The 25,553-nt window shown below is 45.4% G+C and overlaps 1 protein-coding gene across 11 annotated transcripts in view; it reads right to left on the bottom strand.

Moving 5' to 3' along the window:
- The window catches only part of MLPH (melanophilin), an 88,991-nt gene that overhangs the window by 25,216 nt on the left and 38,222 nt on the right, over nucleotides 1-25,553 (bottom strand). For 4 of the 11 annotated variants that reach the window (XM_030580637.1, XM_030580631.1, XM_030580632.1 and 1 more), the window contains exons 5-10: nucleotides 21,754-21,792; nucleotides 20,044-20,138; nucleotides 17,340-17,468; nucleotides 14,894-15,095; nucleotides 10,639-10,856; nucleotides 2,126-2,209 (exon numbers count right to left, since the gene is read on the bottom strand). In XM_030580637.1, the coding sequence (XP_030436497.1) occupies nucleotides 2,126-2,209; nucleotides 10,639-10,856; nucleotides 14,894-15,095; nucleotides 17,340-17,468; nucleotides 20,044-20,138; nucleotides 21,754-21,792 (767 nt within the window). The remainder of the gene's footprint in view (nucleotides 1-2,125; nucleotides 2,210-10,638; nucleotides 10,857-14,893; nucleotides 15,096-17,339; nucleotides 17,469-20,043; nucleotides 20,139-21,753; nucleotides 21,793-25,553) is intronic. The other 7 variants (XM_030580642.1, XM_030580634.1, XM_030580636.1 and 4 more) reach the window with 6 other exon arrangements.

Below are 25,553 nucleotides of genomic sequence, written 5' to 3'. Positions count from 1 at the left end.
CAGATTTCACGTGTAGGATGGATGACTCAGGGGCAAACTATCTTCATGCAGTTTAAAGCCACATAACAAATACAAGCTGGAGCACACAAGCGGCAGGTTGTATCCCACAATAAGTTAGCTTGATCTGAGAATCCAGACTGAGAAGCACATAGTGCTATGAGATCCTGAGCTGGGCAGTCACCAGCCTAGTCACTTGGAGCAGCCTGTCCTAAAGAACTGACCTCTGAACAAAATTTTCTGGTTGAAAATTTTCCATCAAAACTTTTGACAGAAAATCGAGTTTTTGACTAATCTCCTGCAGAGGATTCTGATTTTTTTGTAAAAAAACTGATTATTTTTGCCGAAACCCAAATGCTGAAATACGATGCTGTCACTAGATGCAGCATGGCCACAGGCTCCCATGATGCACTGCTTCCCTTCTGCAAGAGGGAAGAGTGTGGTGCATCATGGAAGATTAGTCTGGCCGGGGAGCCTGGCCTATCGAAGAGCATAGGAGCATGAGGAACACAAGCTACAACTCCCATGATGCCTTCTGGCAGCATTTCCAACCGAATCAAAATATTTCAGTTTTTTACCAAAATATTTTGGTATTCAAATTTGTGCTGAAAAAAAAAATAAAAATTTTCAACCAAGGAAAAACAAAAATCAAAAGACCAACCCAGCAGAGCTAGTTGAACAATGGTAAGTAATTTTCTTTGTTCCAGAGAGGCACTGCATTTAAATCTTGGATCCTAACACCTCTAAATTTTGATGACATTTGGATCTGGAGCAAGCACCAAACTTTTCAGCTTGAACCCATCTTTAATTTTAACCAGGGAAAAATTACCCTCCATTCAAGCCAGACCTGCATGAATCTTCAAAATTGTTTTTGTCCCTTCTACTGAGCTATCAAATGTCATATCAATTAACTGCACGATCCCATGTAAAGGAAGCAAAATGCATAAATATTCTACAATTGGAAACTCAAATTAGCATTAAGTGACCTACCGATATACCAGCTGATTCAATGTCACAATAGAATTTAAAATTAAATTGATCTTCCTTGATGGCCATCAAAACAAGGACAATAATAATGGAAAAGACAAATATCCTTCTCAGTTAGAAACTGCTACTCACTACACACCGATTATTACATTTAATATAGCTATTGATTCCTGTGTCGTAACCCCAGAATTCTCATTCATTCTGGAAGCATTTACAAACATATAGGAACATTGCTTAGACCAGTATAAATAAAACAAACAGTCTTGTTCGTGCAGAGAAAGGACTGAAGGAGCTAATTTGAGCACCTGTCAGAACACCCCTGGCATGCTAGATAACCATTCATTTTCCATTACATTCAGTTTTCCGATGAGGCTCACAAGCTGGAAAATGACAAGGGTCTAAAAGGTTAAAATAAATGGTTAAAAAGAGGAATCATCTGCCATTTGAAAATCAGATTAGCTTTCACGCAGCTCCAGGACCTTTCTATCAATCGAAAGATGCACACTCACCAACCAGTGCTGTGCCCTCCTGGGCAGAAAGTTCTGTTCCTCTTTCAGGAAGCTCCAGAGAGACTGAAGCTTGTGGCAGGTGCTGGGTCCCGGTGTACATTTAGGGAGGGACAGAACTAAGCACCTTGGGAGTTGGGTTATATGTTAGTCTGTCTATTGGTGCAATCAACATCCGAGTATTTAAACAAACTACTTCATCCCTGTCTTTTAGCCACCACTTCTGTGGCATGCAGGGCTCCCTGGCTTACTGGGTGTGTCTACACTGCAATCGGGAGATGCCAGCACAGCAGGCATACAGCGTTAGCTTTAATCAAGCTAGAACGGGTGTAGCAGAATGGTTGGTGGCGCGGCTGCCTCCCTATCAACCTGCCTGGAACTCCTGATTGCAGTGCACACATACTCACTGATGCAGCCGGCAGCGCTATCCACCTCCTAGATACACCTTCTGTCAATAGAAGCACCTCTTCTCCCCAGTGCTGTGTTGTACAGCAGATTTCTTGTCTACTGCCTGTGTAACTGGGAGTCACGTCTCCTGACGATGCAATGCAAGCTGCTTCAAAGGAGTTTGAGGAGACTGCAAAAGGAAATGCTTTCGCCTGTTGTGCATAGCCTCCCCACCTCGGCACTGTTACCTCTTCTGAGTGCACCAAGATTCTTTCCTCCAGACGGTTCAGCATGCGTTCAATAGCTGACATGCGTTTGTTGAGTTCAAATATCTACGGGAGAGGAGAAAGGGATACAGTATAGAACAGGCCCTGCCACCAGTACCAGAATACAGTCCAGGGCAGATCAAATCAACAGAATGGAGAATATGGCAGAGAACAGAGCCCACCACCGGTGCCGCCTGGCTAAGCAGGAAATACAGAACAGATCACTAACAGAAAGACAATGGGTGCGTTTTTCCAAAGGGCCTAAGGGAATCCAGAATAGAGCTGGCCACATTTTTCAGCCACAACTTTTTTTTGCAAAGAAAAATGCAGACTCGGGTTGACTGAAACATTTCACAAATTCATGTCAATTTCATCATCTTGTTTCGGTCAACTAGAAAAAATATTGTAGCAAAAACGGAAAGGTTTTGTTTTGAGATGCTCGGTTTGATTTTTCAGTTTGAAATGATTTCCAGTTCCAAATTTCTATTTTATCTAAACGATTTAAACTGTTAAAAAACCAAAACCCCGCTTCAAACTAAAACCCAACTTTTCATTTTGGGTTGAACTCAACGTTTTGAAACGAATTCTTCTTTCAACTTCTCATTTTGACAATTTTTTTTTAAAAGTTGTTTTCGGGTTGGCCTAAACCATTGTCTCCCCGAGTTTCCAGAAAATTGCCAGTGAACCAAAACCCCAGTTATTGGCATAGATCTATCTACTCAAGAGTACAAGTCAAGGGGCTTAGCATAGAATGAGGTAGGAAAAATAATACACCTTTCAAATGCCCTTGGATTTGTTCTACTGAGTCTTCACAGCAAACTTGGATTGGAAATGCCAATATCAGAGAGAGGATAGGGTGGGAGGGCAGCTTGCCTGAGGCAGCGTTTGCCTATTGTCAGTCAGGACATTGTGTGCTCCACTGTGTTGCCAGTGTTCCCTGAGCCTTTCCATTATTACTGCCCCTGGGCCAGTGAACAGTGTCAGAAAGAAAATCATTTCATGGTCAGATTAAAGTCTGGCATAGGTTCCATTTCCCATTGATAAACCTTTCAGCTGGCTAGCACCACATCAGCCTCTCTCTAATACACCAGTGGAAATGCTTGAAAGAAGGTAACTATTCGCCGTGACATTTTTGAATGGAAAACCACACAAAGAAGTGCTTCCTTTGAAATTTTCTGATTTTTCAATTAAATGAAAAATGTTCATTTTTTGGTTTTCAAAACCCAAACGTTTTCCAGTTTTATGTATTTATTTTTGGCTGGTCTGTCCAGTGGAGAAGAGAGGACAGAAAACTCATACATTGAAAATCAAAGACAAAGACTTTTTGATTTTCAAAGGCCAAAATTAAAATGTTTATTTAATAATAATAATAAAAAAAATTCGAACATTTCAAAGGAAACCAATACTTCATTAAATAATTACATTTTCTTCTAAAAAGCCTTTTTTTTAGGTAAGAAAAAAGTGATGAAAAAACTTTGTCATTTCCATTTAGAATATCTTCTCCACATCATACCCTGTTCTCATCAGATGCATCCTATTAAAAGATGAATGGCCAGAACATGAAACAAGAAAGAGAAGTGTGCATGTTTGTACCACTTCTTTCTTTCCTTTTCATGTTGCTTTTGTATTTGTTAATAGATAATTAATTAGATCCTCACAAGAACTTGGAGTGACTGCGTCTGTTTAAAAGAATAAAGTAAGCTCAGTAGATGAATGTAAAAAAACGGGTACTTCAGAGCAGAGTACTGTAATTATCATCCTTTTAGAAAGCCCCTTTAGTAGCAATAAACCCACAGAGAGGCAGTAATCCAATAATTTCTAAAGTCTCAGTAAACACTGTTGGGTCTGATGTGACCAGCGCTTACATCACACCAGGGGCAATAAGCAGGCTTGTAGCAAATTAATCCATTAAAAGAGATGGATATAAGAGATGTACCCGATAGGTAATAGATAGAAGATAGCTTAAGGTTTAAAGCTGAAATGCAAGAAACCTACAGGCTAAGATATTTAGCTTAGACAAATTAGGCCTTAGGAGATATTTGCTAAATTATAAAGATAAGTTAGCGTTAAGTAAATTAATAGTAAACCCACTAAGCTTGTGTCAAGATCTGTGATATGCTGATGTTTTGAAAATAACTCCTGAGTTTGGATAAAAACATCTATGAGAGCTCAGTAGACGTCACAAGATGACTCTTAGTAGCTGGGATGAAATGTTAAAAACGTCTCTAAGGTGACTTGCCTGTGATTATTGTGATAAAGTGACGTCAAGGGGAACTAACAAGCTCGCCTTTTGGAAATGGGACACCCCAAAAGTACTGGGGTGTGGAAGTTCAAATAAGGAAATGGGGATAAAACTTTCATAAATACATGCAAATGTCAATGGGCGTCATTGTAAAATCTGTATCCTGGCCTGCCTGCCTTGGGAGATACCAGGATGGTGACCACTGGTGATTACCATGATGGTGGTGGTGAGGATGATGCCAAGGATGATGACTAAATCTCATTCTTTTCGCAAAGGATGGTATGTGCTGGGCAAATGCTAGACATTCTGTATTGTACTCTCTCTCCTTTGCCAGACTCATGTGTATTGTTGTTTGGTTGGTTAAGAATAGCAATAATTAAAGGAAGAATACCCATTAATCTCGGTTATGCGTCATTGGGTTCCCCTTCCATTGATAACCTCTGTACTGTAGTTGATCTGGCGGCTGAACTCTCACAGGTTAAAGTAGGTGTAAGCCTTCACCTTGGGGTGTATAATTAAAGTAACTCATTACTCTACATAAGGCTACAGCTTGACCACCTGCTTTGAGAAGGGAGTCCAGAAGAGAAGGCAAAGCCGCACGTCCTTATGTTAACAATCCAAGTGGTGGTGCTGCTCTGATGAGGCAATACATTGGGTTAGAAAGGTCAGATCACAAAAGAACCCATATATAAATTTATAATGCCAATGAAAGGGCTCCTTGGAGATACCAGAGGCTGTTTGTCCAAGCTCTGAAAGTTTTAGTACAAGCTAGCCACAACATGAAGTGAGACTAGGCCCTCATCTACATTAGGGGAGCGGGGGCGAATCGACCTAAGATAGGCAACTTCAGCTACGAGAATAGCATAGCAGAAGTCGACATATGTAGGTCGACTTACCGTGGCATCTTCATGGCGCTGTCAACTGCTGCTGCTCCCCCGTTGACTCTGCTTGCGCTTCTCACCGTGTTGGGGTACTGGAGTCAACGGGAAAGTGCTCGGGGATCGATTTATCGCATCTAGATTAGACGCGATAAATCAACCCTGACAGAGCAATCGTTACCCGCCGATCCGGCGGGTAGTGTAGATCTGCCCTGGGTTAGCCTCTACGCTGATGCACTCTCTCCCCGAGAGCAAAACCCTCCCAAGGGCCCAGATTGTGCCCCCAGTTACAGCCACCCCACCCCACACAGGGCATTGAGGTTACAGGAGTGTAACAAAGCACATTTCAGCCCCAAGCGCTATAGTGGGTCTACTGAGCAATTTCAGTAGTAATACAGTTACACAGAACCACGCTGTAAAACTGCAACGACTCAGACAGGCAAGTTGAAGGTACAATCAGATTAGTCCTTAGGCTTTGCCCAATTTATTAGAACCTAGTATATGCAGCACCAGTTAGAATCAGGCTGGTGTGTCCACCATAAATCTCCATTTGGAGCTGTAATGTTGCTGTATTGGCTGCATGACGAGGGCTGGCAGACAAGTGCTCAGCACAAAAGTTTTTTTAAAACACAAACTAGACAGTAGAGGACAGCTCCTCAGCTGGTGACTTCAACGGAGCTAGGACAATTTGACACCAGCTGAGGACAATTTACACCAATTTATGCTGCCAAATCCTCAATTATCCTCTGAAGGGTCAGGAGACATCTGAAACCTTCCAGAAATTGGGGGGTTGGTTAATTCAGGGACCCCTAAGTTTCTTGTTTGCTTTGCTTTCAATTGGCATTTGCACATGGTATCAGCTCTTTTCCCTGTATTGGGAACAGGCAACAAGGGTATTATACATACAAGTATCTCAGAAGACCGGTTCATCCATTATGCATCCTTGTCACTTCCGGCCTGATTCAATACCCACTAACTTCCTGGGGTTTTGGACCAGCCCTAAATTGTGCCAACATTCGAAAGATATGAAGAAAGACATTTGAGGAGAAAACCAGGACTAGGAGAATTTTTGGAGGGAAACTGGAGAACCAGTAAATAGTCTGTTATAAAAATAAATTACAATGGTGGTTTCTATTCTTCCTGAAGCCAGTGGGAGTGTTAGTACCAATTTCAATGGGGGAAGGACCGGGCCCTAAACAGGGACCATCTATGTTCATCCATTATTCCAGTGTTGCCAACTCTCATAATCTTTTCATAAATCTCATGATTGCTAATGTTTTTCCTTAAAGCCCCAGCTCCTGGATTCTGGTGATTACATAAGAATCTCTATTTTAAGTTTCTAGCCCTCAGGGAGGCAGAAAAAGCCTGAAAGAGAGTTCCTGCCCTCAAAGACTCAAAAAACCAGAGGCCTAGCAGGAATCCTCCACCCCAACTTCTATTAAGAATCTCGTGATTTTTAAGCCACTGTCATGATTTTGGGGCCCTGACTTATGACTACAATAAGGCATAGTTCTGTTTTGGTTTATTTTACCAGTGAGGGTGATTGACCCCTGGAACAAACTACCCAAAGAAAATTGTGGGCTCTCTGTCTCTTGAAGATCTCAGATTAAGACTGGATGCTGTTCTAGAAACAAGTTATGAGGTTTAATACAGAGGTAACTAACTGATTAAATTCTTGGGCCTGTGCTATAAAGGAGATGAGGTGGTTCCTCCTAGCCTTACACTCAATGATTGTATGATTTTTTGAACACTTGGGGTTGGCAATACTTTATGATGGTGTTTCATAGAATTGTAGGACTGGAAGGGACCTCGAGAGATCATCTAGTCCAGTCCCCTGCACTCGTGGTAGGACTAAGTAGGATCAGCTTTGTAGGATCAACCCAATTATCTGCAAAGGAGTCATCATTACTGTGGGTTTAGGGTTGCCAGGTGTCCAGTTTTTGACCAGAAAGTCTAGTTGAAAAGGGAACCTGGCAGAGTCCAATCAGATGTACTGACTGGACACTAAAAGTCTGGTTACTGTGGGTGGCGGTGGTGGTAATGGGAGGGGGTAGTGGCAGCTTGTTACCCATCCCTGAAGTGGCAGGTCCCATGGCAACATGCACCAGCTTGGGTCACAGGTGGCCCCTTTGCAGAGCCTGGCTTGCGGGGCTATGGCAGGAGACAGAGTGCAGGGACCCCTGGCTAGTGGGGTAAGGAGCTCTCAGCAGGCATAGAACATTCCCCAGGAGGGAAGGAATGCAAGCTGCCCTGCCAGCCGGCGCTTCCCTATGCCGCACTCTCAGGTAGTTTCAGGGTGGGGAGGATTCGAGAGGGTGGAAAAGGGGGCTGCAGGGCAGGCAGCGCAAAGGGAGGTGGGGGGAGACTGCGTCTTATCTTGCCAGCAGGGCTGCCTGGCTGCTCCTGTGTGGCCGCAGTGCTCTGACCTGCACTCGCAGCCAGCCTGCTGGAGCTGGAATTTGCAAGTCCCTTGGGGCTGCTCATGCTGCAGTTGGGGGGGAAAGCAGCAAGTGAGGGGCGGAGGAGGCGGAGGGAGGTGCGGGGCCTTGGAGGAAGAGAGGGGACAGGGCCTCAGGGGCAAGAGGTGAGGCAGGGGCATCCAGTTTTCAGACATTAGAAAGTTGGCCTCTCTATGTTATCATCAGCGCAGTTAGACTAGGACGTTATGAATAAACGTTAGGACAATATTGCAAGACTCTTACTGATGGGCATTATATTGCTAGATTTCCTGACTGCTATAGGCAGACAAGTTTGACTCCTTTGGCTTAAAGGCTGCTCTGGAGAGCTTTGTCAGTGGTGATCCCGGGTGAGCTTTGTGATACCAGCTTATTGCTTTTTCAGGCTAGCCCATTTGTTCTCCAATATGAAAACTGGTTTTTCCTCATTATCCCTCAGAGGCTTTTTGGCCTGAAAATAATATTTGGTTGAACAATTCTTCCTCTAAAAAACAGAAATGTGTATTCAAGCAGGTAGAGCTGGTTGAAAAACAAGATGCAATTTCTTTGAAAAAACAGTTGTTGAAATTATCAGATCTTTTTTCCCATTGAAATTTGTAGTAAATTTTTATGAAGATATTTGCCAAAGTTGCAAGTTTTGTCAAAGATTCTTGGCTAGCTCTACCTAAAAACTGATGCTGTGGGTTGGACCCTAGGATTTTTGGTTACGGGGAAGCAGCGTGGCCTAGTAAATAAATCAGGTGGCTGTAAGTCAGGACACCTGGGTGCTACTCCCAGCTTTGCCACTGACCTGCTGGGTGGCCCTTTGGGCAAGTCCCATTGTGCCTCAGTTTCCCATATATCAAATGGGGATCAGGATCCTGCCCTCTTTTTGCTAAGCTGTTTTGAGATCTGCTGAGGAAAAGTGCTACAGAGGAGCTAGAGGTTATTATAATTCACATTTTCTAGTTATTTCCAGAAAAGCTATTTTGTAGTAAATGTGTGGTTTTAGGTTTAAATCTGTCCCTTTTCAATAAATTGTCACATTGATCCAAGAATTGTTTTGAAGTCAATAAGCCAGCGTGGCTGTATATGAACGCGGAATTTGGCCCTACTTGCTCACGGTAACGTGCTATGTTCATTGCATGTGGCTACATGTATTTGATTCGATTCATGTTTTATCATTTAATGTAAAATGAAGGCCAGTCAGTAATGGCGATATGCACTGAAGGAATTTAGGAAGAGGAAGGAAAGCACAGTATCGATTAAAACTAGCTTTCAACATGTAAGCCTCAGCTTTAACGCTCCTCGGGTCAGATTGCCCAATTGTTGCCCACCCCTAGATGCCCACTGAGTGCAACTGGTCTTTAGGATGTGCAAAAAACCCAGATACGTCCACTTCTTGTAAACGTAGCTTGGAAATTGGCCTGTATGTTAACTGCATGTTGGCTTGTTCAAACACCAATGCGCGCTTTTGTTTAGCGGCTGAGCAAGGTTTTCTGCTGAATCAACCTGCAGTTTTGTAATCTGTTTAAAACCTTCAATTGGGGCGAGGGAGGGAATATCTAATTCCCTCCCCCCCACACCCTAAAATAAGCAACATTTGCAGCTTTCCCCCTTGGTATCACAGATCAAAGGCATGTAACAAGTCAGAGTGACCATTTCCGACTGCCACTGGAACACTCCAAGAGCTACAAAAGAAGAGGATCACAAAGGTGAGCAGCTATTCCACTCCAAGTCTTCATTTGCTCCTAAAGCACTGATCCATTCACGTGAGTAAAGCCTTTTTCAGGTGCATAGGAAACTACAGGCAGCTTATAGAATAAATGGAACAGGCTGGGCTTTTTATTACAGCTAAATGGAGTGTGAAGTAGAACTCCATTTCCTCTTCTTGCTGAATGAAAAAAACGTGGCGGTGAAGAGGATGGAGTGGGGCAATGACGATAGGCACAGCGATGTTCCGGGTAAAAATGGGGACAGAGACAGAAGGATCTGGTCTCTCTCCGCCCAGGCACATAACTCAGGAGCATTGATAGCTGTAAATGTGCACTTCCGGAGCCACACCTAGTTACACTGGTGCAACCCACAATTGAATCAACCTGCTGCCCTTCTGGGTCTGAGAGCAGAATGTGGCCCACAATGCCGCATGGGATAGGAATAGTTAGGTGCCAGCCGGCCATAAAATGGTATCAGGAAAACACCTTAAAAGACAGATCCTAGACTCTGGGCAGGTCTACACTAGAGCCAGGATCCAAGCTCTGAGAACAATTCACCAGCGGTTGATTTAGCGGGTCTACTAAAGACTGCAGATCGCTCTCCAGCTGATTCCTGTACTCTACTCCCGACGAGAAGAATAAGGTAAGTCGATGGGAGATTTTCTCCCGTTGATCCCCAGTGGTGTAGACCCTGCGGTAACTCAACCTAGGGTACGTCGACTCCAGCTACGTGTTGCATAGCGTAGGTCGACTTACCGCGGTAGTGTGGACATAGCCAAAGTGATAGCTCCTTTCACTACTCCGGCAATGCAAAGGGGCTGCAAAACCAACTCAGCCAGCCTCTGGGGATTGTCTCTGCAGTGGTGGACTCTCTGCTCTGTGTGGATCTGGTATATCTTCTCCAGGCCACACCGTTCTTGGCCCCTAGCATAGGGCTTGTGGGGGGAGGAGTGGGTGTGGCTGGAGTGCCCCCGATCCCTTGGTTTTACAGGCAGTTGGAGTTGCTTTCTTGACTGCATACAGCATGCTCTCTCTGCCCCCTCACTGTCCATCAGAGCAGCTGATCCAGCTCTGGAGAAGATTAGTATTTCACTGTACGGGAGCCACCATTTATGAGACCCATCTGCCTGAACCATTCCGTTTCAAAGGTGACTTAGGTTGCAGAGTCTCAGCCATGGAACAGATCATATGAGTTACTGGGAATGGTTTAAAATCTCTTTGTTACCTGATTTCCAGAGTGGTTTATATTCTCCTGGGAGGAGGCTCTGTTTCGGCGTTTCATGTGATAGGGCTGGTAGACAGATATCTTCTGGGCTCCCTTTACATCCTCATCGGAGGTGTCCATATCTGGTGAGTACTGGGGTCGGTGCCGTTCGTTCCATGGGCTGCCTTTGGGGACAGAACGGGTTCGAGTCACTGGAGGCTCAGGGCAGGGATTATGATCTTAGGTTTCAGGAAAAGCCCGTGGAAGGATGGACGGGGAGAAGTGAAAAAGGAAATAGCAACAATATTAGGAAAAAGCACTAAATAGCTTTACAGAACACCATGGACCTGGTGCAAAGCCCAGGGAAATCAGCGGAAAGACTCCCACTGACTTCAGTGGACTTTATATCAGTCCCTCAGACCAGACGCTCACACACTTGCTAAATAAATCACACCATAATGCCTCATTAGAAGAGCTGTCAAGCTCTTCCCTTTCCAAACTATGGCAGTGGATACTCTAACAGCAATAGCTTATTCAAAGCAGAAGCGAATACATCCTCCACTAGAATAACCATAGTGTCCTAGAATAACCATAGTGTCCTATACCCACCACGCCAAGCTTTCAGATAACAAAGTTAGAGGGCTTTTCATGCCAGCACAGAGGAAGCTATGAAACGCTTAGATAGAACACCCCTGAGCCCATTCAAGGAGTGTGTCAGAAATCCCTTATTTTCAGTGAACTGAATCACATAGGCGTGGAAAGACAACTCTCTCTTCAGGCCTAAAGGAGGGGTTGTTATCCATAGGTAACACTTAAGAGTGCACATACATCAGAGGGGCTTGAAACCCAGTTTAAAATAATTCGAGTGCCCAGAACAAACAGGATTGACATTACAATTTCTGTGCCACTCTGGAGGGAGCGTGGTCTAATGATCAGAGCATACAGGAACCATCTCTTGCTATGTATATGTACTGTACTGCTCTGTACCTCTGCCTTCCAGTCAGTTAAACTAGGAATCGTCCCTCTGAGGGTTTTTGCAAGACTTAATTAAGGGATCCTCACTGAAAAGGTGCTTTATAGGGAAAAGTATTATCACACAGTGAAAAGCATCTTAGAGGGAGGAGGCTGGAATACTTAGCGGAATGCCAATGGGCTAGGGAACTTTTCACTGCTATATTCACGGGTTCAAATCCAGCCCAGGTGACTGCTGACTGAGCTCTATCTAGCAGCTACTTCCCTCATCTATGTGACATTCATTGGCAGTCTCAGCCTGGTTCCTGAGGGAGACAGGTCCACATCTCAAGATCTGATGAACTGTCACAGATTGAAGTGTCACTAGAGGAGGTTTTGGAATTAATTGATAAACTCAACATTAACAAGTCACCGGGACCAGATGGCATTCACCCAAGAGTTCTGAAAGAACTCAAATGTGAAGTTGCGGAACTATTAACTAAGGTTTGTAACCTGTCCTTTAAATCGGCTTCGGTACCAATGACTGGAAGTTAGCTAATGTAACGCCAATATTTAAAAAGGGCTCTAGAGGTGATCCCGGCAATTACAGTCTAACATCAGTACCGGCCAAATCAGTCGAAACAATAGTTAAGAATAAAATTGTCAGACACATAAAAAAACATAAACTCATAAAGTCAACATGGTTTCTGTAAAGGGAAATCGTGTCTTACTAATCTATTAGAGTTCTTTGAAGGGGTCAACAAACATGTGGACAAGGGGGATCCAGTGGACATAGTGTACTTAGATTTCCAGAAAGCCTTTGACAAGGTCCCTCACCAAAGGCTCTTACATAAATTAAGCTGTCATGGGATAGAAGGGAAGGTCCTTTCATGGACTGAGAACTGCTTAAAAGACAGGGAACAAAGGGTAGGAATTAATGGTAAATTCTCAGAATGGAGAGGAGTAACTAGTGGTGTTCCCCAAGGGTCAGTCCTAGGACCAATCCTATTCAATTTATTCATAAATGATCTGGAGAAAGGGGTAAACAGTGAGGTGGCAAAGTTTGCAGAGGATACTAAACTACTCAAGATAGAAGTTAAGACCAAAGCAGATTGTGAAGAACTTCAAAAAGATCTCACAAAACTAAGTGATTGGGCAACAAAATGGCAAATGAAATTTAATGTAGATAAAGGTAAAGTAATGCACCTTGGAACAAATAACCCCCAAGTATACATACAATATGATGGGGACTAATTTAGCTACAACGAGTCAGGAAAAAGATCTTGGCGTCATCGTGGATAGTTGTCTGAAGATGTCCATGCAGTGCACAGAGGCGGTCAAAAAAGCAAACAGGATGTTAGGAATCATTAAAAAGGGGACAGAGAATAAGACTGAATATATTATTGCCCTTATATAAATCCATGGTACGCCCACATCTCGAATACTGTGTACAGGTGTGGTCTCCTCACTTCAAAAAAGTGATTCTAGCACTAGAAAAGGTTCAGACAAGGGCAACTAAAATGATTAGGGTTTTGGAGAGGGTCCCATACAAGGAGAGATTAAAGAGGCTAGGACTCTTCAGCTTGGAAAAGAGGGGACTAAGGGGGGATATGATAGAGGTATATAAAATCATGAGTGATGTGGAGAAAGTGGATAAGGAAAAGTTATTTACTTATTCCCATAATACAAGAACTAGGCGTCACCAAATGAAATTAATAGATAGCAGGTTTAAAACAAATAAAAGGAAGTTCTTCACACAGCACACAGTCAATTTGTGGAACTCCTTGCCTGAGGAGGTTGTGAAGGCTGGGACTATAACAATGTTTAAAAGAGAACTGGATAAATTCATGGTGGCTAAGTCCATAAATGGCTATTATCTGGGAAGGGTAAAGAATGGTGTCCCTAGTCTCTGTTCATCAGAAGATGGAGATGGATGGCAGGAGAGAGATCACTTGATCATTGCCTGTTAGCTTGACTCCCTCTGGGGCACCTGCCATTGGCCACTGTTGGTAGACAGATACTGGGCTTGATGGACCTTTGGTCTGACCTGGTACGGCCGTTCTTATGTTATGTTCTTACCTACTTGTCCAACTGGCACCACTGCTGGCAGTCTCAGTAACAAGACCCAGGACTGAAACTATCCCCACAGGCGACCTCTCCAGAACAAGATGTCGGGGCAGTGCAGGGAAGGGTGAATAACCACAGCCATGGGTGGACCAAGGATTTCACAGAGTCTACATTTTCACTAGTCTTGGGAGCTAAGCTCAGAAAACCTAATCCGAAAACCAATGAAGTCAAAGGGAATTTTTCCATTGATTTCAGTGCGCTTTGGATCAGGCCTCAAACCTGGGAGAAATGAATGAAAGCCTTTCTAAATGCTTTTTAAGTCAGTTCCAAAGTGTTATTTTTATTCTATATAGTACCTCCATTTTATTTACCTCTAGCTCAGCTAATCTCAGTGGTCGCAGTCACCTGGGTGTTAATAAATCCAGCCAACACATTAAAAATACATGGGAGATTATATTTTAGGACGACCCATGTTTAAGCTATGCACCACGCACATTTTGCTTTGTTACCCTGGTAGGAGAAAGCACATTAGTGATAGAAGAATTTGTTTTCCGTAATCTCATTCGCTAGAGTACTTATAGTATCCATAAACTCCTGATCCCCTCAGGAGAGGGTTTGATTGCACAGGGCTCCAGAGCCAGGGAAATCTCCCCAAACAGGTTTATAAGCATGACAGTACAATTTAAATGAGTACATTTGGTGCACAACTTGAAAACGAGGACAAAAGCTGTCATCATGCCATAAGCAACTGAGCACCTGCTTTGCCACGGCGGCCAAATTCTCATCTGGTGAAGATCAGCAGTGCTCCACTGACTTCATTAGGACTAGGATGATTTACACCAGATGGGGATCTGGCTGAGCAAGTTAAAACGTGGCCGCGCTCAGGCCTGAAGCAAGGCTACTTTGGCTTTTGATTTCATCTGACATGCTAAGCAAGGTAGGCCTGAGAGACCTCTTAGCACAGCCCAGAGCGCTGTAGGGAGTGAGGCTGATGATTCGGTAGGTGGCATTCCTTGCTTTGGAGTCAGGATGATCAGTTGCTCAAGCCCAAATGACCAGCTAGCTGCGTAAGCTGATTTGCATGTGCAAATCAGATGTACGGTTATGCACCTAGTCATGAAAGTCAGGCCCTCTGTGTTTTAGTAGTTTACTTGTTTTTTAAGAGCCTGGAACCATTAACGTTTCCATTCTGTTAGAACTGCTGGTCCAGCTGTTTTTCCTCAAATGGGACAGAAGGACACTGGTCAGCGTAGCTTACCAGGTTTGGGATTCCTTTCCAGGCTCTTCCTTCGTGAGTTCACTGTCAGCCGGACCTCGGTACTAAACTCCTGCTCTGGAGGGGTCATATGTTGTCCCTGCTCCTGAAGAATCTGGTGGAACACTGCAGCCAGGTCTGCTTCAGCGATCATTGTCTCCTTCCGGGAGGTGTCCTCGCTGGCATCAGGGAAATCCAGGAATGACTGAGAAGAGAGGACACGGGTCAGTACCTATAAATGAGCAGTGTGTTCCCTTTCCCCATAACCCACTTTCGAGCAAAATATTTGCAGGTTATTTTTTAGTCTTCCCTAAGGGATTTGTACACCCCACTGCCATTAGTTTTAATTGGAATTGGGCATCACAATCCCCTAAGCATCCTGGAAAATCTGAGCCCATGTGTCTATGTTTTTAAAATGTCAAGTCCTCCTACTGATTAAACAGTAATGAGGCTCCCAAAACCTTGGTTATATGCAGATGATTCTTAAAGAGATCATTTTCTCATAGGCTACAAGCACAGTGTCCTTCACAAATACAGGCTAGAACCAACCTACATGTTTGCCCCAAAAGCTTTATCAAACTTATTTTGGAGTTTGAAAACTCCAAGGTTTGTTTGACTTTTAAAATAAAATGTTATTGTTACATTTCTCAGCACTTCCTGGTTCTACCCAGGAGAATGATGAGGTACCAGGAAAAAAATAAAAAAGGCAACTCGGTATTTCTGACTTAACCAGAAGCAAGAATGGATTATCCAGTCCTGCAACTCCATGAAGTCTGGATGGTGTGAATTAACGCTGAAATCAGCATCCAAACATCTGTGCTGTTGTAGAAATTGAACCAATCCTCCTTACTTTTGAGGTTTGCACATCACTAGCCTATATGCAAGTCAGTTCGGTACATTTCAGGAAAACCCTGCTTTTTGGACATCAAGCACGAGATGCTGCTTTTTTTTGTGCATCGAGTAGAATACATGAATCTTTTATGAGAGAGACAAGGTGGGTGAGGTAATATCTTTTATTGGAGCAACTTCTATTGGTGGGAGATGAAGAAGAGCTCTGCATAGCTCTAAAGGTTTAAGTCTGGGGAAGGAAGAAGAATCTCTTATGTTATACATGCTATGTCAAGGTGTGACTTTCACAGTCATTCAGTTTGTTGTTCAATCTAGGCACAGTAGAACCTCAGAGTTAGGGACATCTCGGGAATGGAGGCTGTTCGTAATTCTGGAACATTTGTAACTCTGAGCAAAACATTATGGTTGTTCTTTCAAAAGTTTACAACTGAACGTTGACTTAATACCGCTTTGAAACTTTACTATGTAGAAGAAAAATGCTGCTTTCCCTTTATTTTTTTAGTAGTTTGTGTTTAAGGCAGTATTGTACTGTATTTTCTTTTTTTTTGGGTCTCTGCTGCTGTCTGAATGTGTACTTCCAGTTCCAAATGAGGTGTGTGGTTGCCTGGTCTGTTTGTGACTGTGGTGTTCGTAACTCTGAGGTTCTACGGTACTAATGGCTCTCAGTTTGCAATGGCGAGTAACAGCCACTGATGACTGCAAGAAGTATCGATGTATTATGAAGCTGGTTTTGCACTCTTCTGAACAACTGTTATGCAATAATTATGCAAAAGTATTGTTTTTCAGCTTTGGGAAATCTTCTGCTACCCATACAATTCCCGCTGTTTTTCAGAAGGTCAGTCTCCATGTGGCTTGCTGTGACTGGCCAAGAAGTTTTGCAAACAACAAGAACAGCTTTGCCTGTCAGGACTTTATGGATCAGTGTTTTTAGATGGCCTCAGCTCCTGCCCAGAGGGGCCTGTCTCAATGTAAACACAGGAACAAAATTACAGACAAAACAGATATGGGTTGGTTACATGCCTCTCCTGCTTAGAGAAGCACTTCAGCTCTCTTCAGGTTTCTCACCGAACAGGGAGAGAAGGGTCTTCATATTTCCCACTCCTTTCCTCCGCTGGCTTTGACAGAACTCAGTATTACAATTGTGGGCACAAGGGCTACAATTCCCAGCCTGCCTTGCTCTCCATCTCCAGCGAGAGCAGCTGGCTGGAACCACAAGAAGCCATCTTTATCCCTTACCATTGAGGCTAGAAATGAACTGAGCCCATGTTCCTATGGGATTGCAAAGAAACAGAGACATATCTGATTTCTGCAGGGGCCAATTTAAAAACAAGTAATTAAACCCAGAAGAAAATGAGGCCAGAGAACATGATCTTTTCCAAATCTCCTGCCATCCTAGCTCACCAGTCCTCACCCCAATTCACTATCCTCATTTTGATTCATGTCTTCAGGAGTAAGGTCTATGTGGCAGAAAACAAAGCAAGGGGGGGGAAGCTAATCAACATCATACCCTTGGAAATGCCAAGCAGCTGAACAGCGGAAGAGAAGAAAGGACAGGAGCAAGGAACAAGAGAACACCAGTCCCCAACCACCTCCCCAGTACCTGGTGGCCATCCTGGTTGACCGGAGTTTGAGAAAGCTGCACAGATTGACGGCGTGATTGAGCAGAATATTCTGAGTCCAGATCAAAATCAAAGGGATGAACAGACAGCAGGCGCTTTGTCTTGCGCATCTTAGAGAGCACAGAAAGTGCAAGAAAGCAAAATTCAGTGTAAATACAACTGGTCTTTAAAAAGGGGTCTGATGACTCTGGAACTACCAGAAAGGGTGTTCCAAAGAGGATAGATCTAGACTGTTCTCAGTGGTACCTGATGACAGAATAAGGAGTGATGGTCTCAAGTTGCAGTGGGGGAGGTTTAGGTTGGATATTAGGAAAAACTTTTTCACTCAGAGAGTGGTGAAGCACTGGAATGGGTTCCCTAGGGAGGTGGTGGAATCTCCTTCCTTAGAGGTTTTTAAGGCCCGGCTTGATAAAGCCCTGGTTGGGATGATTTAGTTGGGGGTTGGTCCTGCTCTGAGCAGGGGGTTGGACTAGATGACCTCCTGAGGTCCCTTCCAACCCTGATATTCTATGATTTTATGACTCTTTCAGCCCATAACTATCTATCTCACCTATGTTTCTGGTTGTGTCTTTTCTTCTCTACTGGCTACAGATCTGACATTACTGGTTTGCCTAATTGTATTTATGGATCGAATGTTGCTCTCTGACACATCAGTGGAGCTGTCTGGGTGGTAGAGGGCAGAATGTGGATCACATTTCTTCTTATTTAAAGGGTGTGTAAATGAGAATGGGAATGGTATCCAATATTGGTGTGGATCAGATGAGCAAGGTCTATTTCAGGGTGCTTTGAAGTGACTGGAAAGACCCCCTTTGAACTCAGTGATCTTTTGGTCAAGACCATAGTATTCTGGGCTGTGGAGGAGAAACTCAACTGGCAGTTCATTGAGGAGTTACAGGGAAGTGAGCTCGGCTCAAATTTCACAGAGAATTCCAACAGCTGCCATGGAATCCTCAAACATGCATCCCCCTTTTCAGCCAGGGGATCATTCAGAGATAGCCACAGCTAGGAGGCACTGCCACCTCTGCTCCTTAAAATGCCCCTCGCAGCTTTGCAATAAGATCTAATTTATTTGGCCTGTGTGGAATTTTACACTTCACTGTCTGATGCTTATGCCGGCTTAAGAGATCCTTTACCAAACTAAGACTATGTTTACACTTTTGTTGGTAAAACTTTTGTCCGTCGGGGTGTGAAAAAACACACCCTTGACCGCCATAAGTTTCACCGACAGATGTGCCGATGTAAACAGCGCTATGTTGGAGGGAGATGCTCTGCTGCTGACACAGCTACTGCCGCTTGTGGGGGTGGGGGAGTTTAATGATGCTGATGGGAGAGCTCTCTCTCGCAGGAATAGAGTGGCTACACAGGAGACCGCACAGCTGTAGCTGTGCTCTCGTAAGGGCCGTAGCACCTAGCTTACACGTAAGGCTTTTCATCTTAAAAGTGTTGTAGAAAGGAGGGCCAATATTATTATCCCCATTTTACAAAGAGGGAAAATGAAGCACAGAGGGTCAAAGTGACCTGCAGCAGGTCACCCAGCAGGCCCAGGACTAGAACTCAGGTCTCAGTCTAGTACTCTGCCCTCTAGGCCACACTGTTCCTTCCCATTTAGAAAAAGGTGGTTGGTGTGTGTGATGGGGTGCATTCACCCTGCACTGGACGGGGAAGGGTTAACTCCTCACTGTGGGATGAGGAAGCCACTCTCCCATGTCCAAACTGGGCATGCTCACGGTGTAGCACCAGTATAAGAAGGAGCAGCCCAGTTCAGTCTGGTCTAGTTGCTGGAGAGGAAGAACATATGCTGAAGCCTCCAGCCTGGCAGCTGTGGAAGCCCCAGACTGTGGGAGCCGGAGACACCGAGACTCATGCAGACACCCAAGTACATGAGGGCACCACTTGGAGGTCAGAGCCCCTGGGATCAGCACAACCTGAGGAGACCGGAGATCCTAAAGACGTCTAGCTCAGGACTGCAGAAGTCATGATAGGAAGTAGCCCAGGGAGAGACTAGCCATTGTTCCTACAGCAGTCAGCATGGTTCTGGCAGATCCCTGCTAAGTGGCGAGCCCTGGGTTGAGACCTGGTGGAGCAGGGAGGGCCCAGGTCTTCCTACCCTGGCTGCTGCAATCCTATTGACTCCGGCCACTAAATTTAACCGCCATGGGAGTTAGACTATGGGTATTGACTCTGGCCGCTGGGCCCCACTGCCCTGGGAGTCAGGGCATTGCTAGTGACTGGCTGCTAGGCCTTACAGCCCTATAGCAAGGACCAGTCGGTAGACTCAAACCCTTAGGCCTCACTGCCTAGAATTAGAAGGCGGCTTGAGAGATGGGGTGCACTCACCCAGCACTGGACGGGCCCCCCCCCCCCATCACAGTGTGTCACTCTGAGAGAACCAGGATGCTCATATTAATCAGGGGGAAAGAAACCTGGTCAAAAGTGGCGAGTGATTTTGAGAGCATCAATTTCTGGGAGCTTGACACTACAAAGGGACCTGATCTCCAGAGGGCAGGTGTCCAGCACTTTCTTTACAGCATTTACATTGGTGACATGGAAAGATAGGTTTGTATCAGAAAACCAAGGCAACGGAAACGCCCCCACCAGCTAAGAAAGCCCAGAGTGGGGAAGAGCACAGTCCACACCGAAGCCCGCGGAACGAGGCATAGCATGTCCATAGAGGTAACTGCTCACCCTAGTATAGTGCTCAGCTTCGGCTCCATCCACCAGGTCATCTTCATCATCGCTGTCACTGCGCACCCTGCCGCCGGCATGCAGCTGGCACTCACCTGGGAGGGAGTACAAGAAAACATTGTGCATCAAGGGCTTGGCAGCCCCAGCACCATTCCGGGGGGAGCTTTCAGAGCGGCTGTCTGTGGGTTACCCTTGGGTTGCCACTTGGCTGGATTTTAACCAGCCTGGCTTGGTTTTTTTACTGCCGCAGCTGCTGGTGAAAAGATTTAATTGGTTGTTTTTTTACTTGGGACAGTTTACTATAAAGATACATTCAGCGTGTTATGGTGTGCATGTACAATGGTTCTCTAGTACAGTTCAGTGATAGTTAACCATGGTCGACACTGGGACCCTTTCTGTTGGTGGTGCTGGAGGGTGGGGAAGCCAATGTGTCTCAGAGATGGCAACTCGATGGGCCCATACTGATGTTCCTCTTATAATGACTCTTGGGGCCAGCTCCTATTGGAGTCATTGGCCTCAAGAGGTGCTCATAGGCCCATGCTTTGGGTGCTCATGGGCCCGTGCTTTCTTAACACACTGCCTTAGTGTGTGATCATGTCTCCCCCTCTAGTGGCTGATCCAAGGAATATACACGATGTCACCCTACTACAGCAAAGGGAGGCCTCCTTTAGCTCAAGAGATATAGGCCAGCACTCCTGGAGCTGACCGTCCCAGATGTGATGTATCTTGATGACAGTGGTGAATGTGGCCATGGTTCACAACCTTTATCTTCTTATAAAGACTTATATCATCTTATATCCTCTCACTAGTTACTCTTCCTGCTGCAGACCCACCTTCCATCTCTGTGATGTATAAGATACATCCACATGGACTCACTCGGCCAAATTCAGAGGTGATGGTTAAATTACATGACGGGAGATTGGTGTGAGTCTGAGTCTGAGAGAACCTCACTGAGTCTAAGCTAGTGACTCTAAAGTGTAAATCACATCAGTTCAGTTTAGATTTGCTTATTCTTATCTCTAACTCCAGCCCAATAGAGTTTTTCTCCTGATTCTCACCTGCCCCCTTGTAGCTGGGACAATCAAGAGAAAATCCAGACCTCTTCACCCTTCTGCGCTAACCCTTCTGTGTTAATGGATCACAACCCTTGATTTCCAGACCGGATACTACTGTAAGGAGTAGCTCCATTGATCTCAATGGGAGCCAATACTGCTTTGGAAATTCACAACCCCAAACAGTAACATTCCCAGAGAGCCCGTTAGCCAGACCCGAGATGGACAAAATGCCCATTCATAGGAATTGGGGACGTTTTGATTATCACTAGCAAGACCCCCCAGTTATGACATTATGAAGGCCCAGATTCGGCAAAGTACTGAAGCACGTGACTAACTTTAAGCACACGAGTAGTTTCCATTGACTTAAATAGGACACCTCATGCTTAAAGATAGGCAGGTGACTAAGAGCACCGCTGAATCAACTTAAATCTGAAAAACAGAAGTCTCAGAAGAGGCATGGCTTGTTTGAGTGAAAAGGGATCAACGCCCCTCCTGATATACACTGTTCTGAGATGTACAACAGGCTGGGCTTACAGGAACCAAGAGGACCTGGAAAGCAGAAGATTTGAGGACCTCCGCTAGTACTGCACTGAGCGATCAGACCAGCCCACTGCTACAATTTCCTTTTAAACGGCATTAACAAAAACTGACTTACTGTTGATGTCTGGCAAGCTGTAAACTCTGTCATGAAGACCTAAGTACAAAGAAAAATTGAGGGGAAAAATAAACTCTTTCTACAGGTATGTTACACAAAGCAGCTTCCAGAACCAAGCTGAGCAGGAGCTAGAGTCTGGCCTCCAGAGTTCTCAAGGCACAACCAGTAAAGCAAATTAAAAAAACTGGACGATGAGTGTGGAGCCACAACTGGACTCAGAATCAATGAGATTTTGCTGTGCCAGAGTCACAAAGTCTTAGTGCAGCTTGTTCACCCTTCATGTATTCGCCACCAACATGTGCACAGTGCTCTCCTGCAACAAACATGCAGTTGGTTTTGTGACCTTATTTAATAGCCTGATTAGGGAGTTGTGGGCGATCAGCACTTCTCAGTGTCAGGCCTTAGGATAACATAAGGCAAAGGTCCTATTCCACTGGGATTCATTCGGCATCATCACGGGACTGAGTCACCTCCCAGTGGAATACATGTAAAGACTCTCACCAACTTCAATGGGATCTGGGTCACAATCCAGGACAGTAGGCATGAATGTGCACCACGTCTGCAGATACTCCTGGGGCACATATGGGATCACTTGAGTGGCTCTGCTGCTTCCTCCCAAGAGCTCAGAGAATGCATTGTTGGACCACTGCTCTTCTGCTCATGCCATGTTTGCAGCAGGCTACATTCCATCACCCCTTCCTGGCCAGCTTGTCTATGGAGCCAGCCAGAGCAAGTAGGCATGGACTACAATACGCATGACACCCACCTAAGCCAGCTGGTTCAGGGTGCTCAGTGACATAGCCGGCACCTAACACACAGTGGGGCACACATGAAGGACAACTAGAATCATAGAATATCAGGGTTGGAAGGACCTCAGGAGGTCATCTAGTCCAACACCCTGCTCAATGCAGGACCAATCCCCAACTAAATCATCCCAGCCAGGGCTTTGTCAAGCCTGACCTTAAAAACCTCTAAGGAAGGAGATTCCACCACCTCCCTAGGTAACCCATTCCAGTGCTTCACCACCCTCCTAGTGAAAAAGTTTTCCCTACTATTCAAGCAGAGACTCAGCCAGGAAAAGAACAAGAATGCTTAAACCAAAGGGAAATAACAAATGGAAGTGACCAAGAGGATATTGCTTGACTGCGGGGTATGCTTGCCATTTATTACTAGGCTCACAGCTAGGGGGCGCCGTTGGACAGCTGGCCAGTTAGTAGTGGTTGCTAAGAGTGCTGGGTGACTGGGCAACAAAATGGCAGACGCAATTTAATGTTGATAAATGCAAAGTAGTGCACATTGGAAAGCATAATCCCAACTATACATATAAAATGGTGGGGTCTAAATTAGCTGTTACCACTCAAGAAAGATCTTGGAGTCATTGTGGATAGTTCAATGAAAACATCCACTCAATGTGCAGCGGCAGTCAAAAAAATGAACAGAATGCTGGGAATAATTAAGAAGGAGATAGAAAATAGGACAGAAAATGTCATCTTGAATACTGCGTGCGGATGTAGTCGCCCCATCTCAAAAAAGATATATCGGAATTGAAAATGGTTCAGAAAAGGGCAAGAAAAATGATTAGGGGTATGGAACAGCTTCCGTATGAGGAGAGATTAGTAAGACTGACTGTTCAGCTTGGAAAAGAGACAAGCAGTGTGGATATGACAGAGGTCTATAAAATCATGACTGCTGTGGAGAAAGTAAATAAGTGTTATTTACTCATAAGACATGAACTAGGGGTCACCAAAATGAAATTAATAGGCAATAAGTTTAAAACAAAAGGAAGTATTTCTTCACACAACACACAGTCAACCTGTGGAACTCCTTGCCAGAGGATACTGTGAAGGCCAAGACCATAACAGAGTTCAAAAAAGAATAGATAAATTCATGGGCGATAGTTTCATCAATGGCTATTAGCCAGGATGGACAGGAAAGTTGTTCATAGCCTCTGTTTGCCAGAAGCTGGGAATGGGCAACAGGGGATGGATAACTTCATGATTCCCTGTTCTGTTCATTCCATATGGGGCACTTGGCAGTGGCCACTGTTGGAAGACAGGATACTGGGCTAGATGGACCATTGGTCTGACCCAGTAGGGCTGTTCTTATACCATTGTGTCCTTTCCTTTCAGCTGCTGCCCATGCCGCAGTTATTTCTGCCCTTGCCACCTCCAGGCTGGGTTACAGTACCACGCTCCACATGAGGCTCTGCTCTAACAGCACCGAGAAACTGCAGCTGGGGCAGAAAGTGGCTCCTTGCTTGTAAAGCAACACTCCATGCTGTGAGCCCACGACACCTGTGCCCTGATCAGTGCTGCCTGCAAAGTGATTTCACTGTGAGGCTGCAGGCGCTGGAGGCCAGTGAAGCTCTGAATGGTCTGGGCTTTGACTTAAAGACTATGCCAGTGGTCCCCAATGCGGTGCCCGCGGGCACCTGGCGCCCGCCAGAGCATTTATGTGTACCCGCCTAGTGCCCAGCAGGGGAGAGAAGCTGTGGCCTTGCACCTGCTGGGGACAGAGTGCTGTGGGCTCTAGTGTTCTCTGTCCTCTGGGCTTCTCTCCAGCTTCTCTCTGGATTTATGTATTATGTAATATTAAATATGGTGTTTTTCGTATTATTTAATGTACAAATACAAAATAAGCCTTGAAAAATTGTTGGCGCCCGCCACACTCTTCTGAAAACATGAATGTGCTACTGGCCACAAAAAGGTTGGGGATCACTGGACTATGTGATATGTGTGCAATTTCAAGGAGCCAAGGCATGAGACAGAGCTAACCAGGCCAGCCACAGCTAGCTTGTGGTGGCAGAGCTCTTAGGCAGGGCCGGCTTTAGGAAGTGCGGGGTCCAATTCCAACATTTTTGGCGGAGCCCCAGCAGGGATGACTTTTTTTTTGTGTGTGTGTGTGTAAAAGCCTTTCATTTCTTAGCAACCGGTTCCCTATAAAAAGTTCTGATTTAAGGGATGTGCCACAGAATGTATTCTTTGTACCAATAGGGTTACCATAAGTCCGTATTTTCCTCCCGGATAGCTATTTAAGAACCAAAAAGCCTGACATGTCTGGGAAAATACAGATGTATGTTAACCCTACCTAAAGTTCTTTTTTAAAAAGATGGGCCTGAACTAGAAATGAGCTCCGTTTCACATGTGTGGGTCCCCGCCACTCCCTGGGGGTGTGCTAAGGTGACCGGATGTCCAAATTTTGTAGGGACAGTTCTGATTTTTGGGTCTTTTTCTTATATAGGATCCTATTACCCCCCATCTCCTGTCCCGATTTTTCACACTTGTTGTCTGGTCACCCTAGTGTGTGCAAATGTGTGGGTCTCAGCTGCTCCCTGCCCCCTCATTGAAGCAGGTGTGCAGGGTTACTGGCCTGGGAACTGCAGGAAACCAGTGGACCTGGGGCTGGCTGGAGGCAGGGCAGGGGCCGACTGGAGGTGGGGTCTGGCTGCAGGCAGGGCAAGGAGTGCGGGGCTGGCTGGAGATGGGGATGTGGGGTTGGCTGGCTGGCTTCAGGCAGGGCCACAAGGGGGTGCAGCAGGGGTTGGCGGGGCTGGAGACAGAGGAGTGCGGGACTGGCTGGCTTCAGGCAGGGGGATGCGGCAGGGGTTGGCTGGAGACGGGCTGTCTGGAGACAGGGCAGGGGGTGCGGAGCTGTCTGGAGACAGGAGCTGGTGCAGGCAGGGCAAGGGATGCGGGCAGGGGGTGCAGCAGGGACTGGCTACGGGCAGGGGGTGCAGGTACAGGGGGTACAGCCCACCCTGTACGGTATGTGCTCCCTCCTTCTCCCTCCCCCACCAGGGT

This window comes from Gopherus evgoodei, chromosome 11 (assembly GCF_007399415.2).
Source record: "Gopherus evgoodei ecotype Sinaloan lineage chromosome 11, rGopEvg1_v1.p, whole genome shotgun sequence".
Classification (NCBI taxonomy): domain Eukaryota; kingdom Metazoa; phylum Chordata; order Testudines; family Testudinidae; genus Gopherus; species Gopherus evgoodei.
The sequence above is the reverse complement of the archived record's forward strand: the minus strand, read 5'-3'. Positions and strand labels throughout refer to the sequence as shown.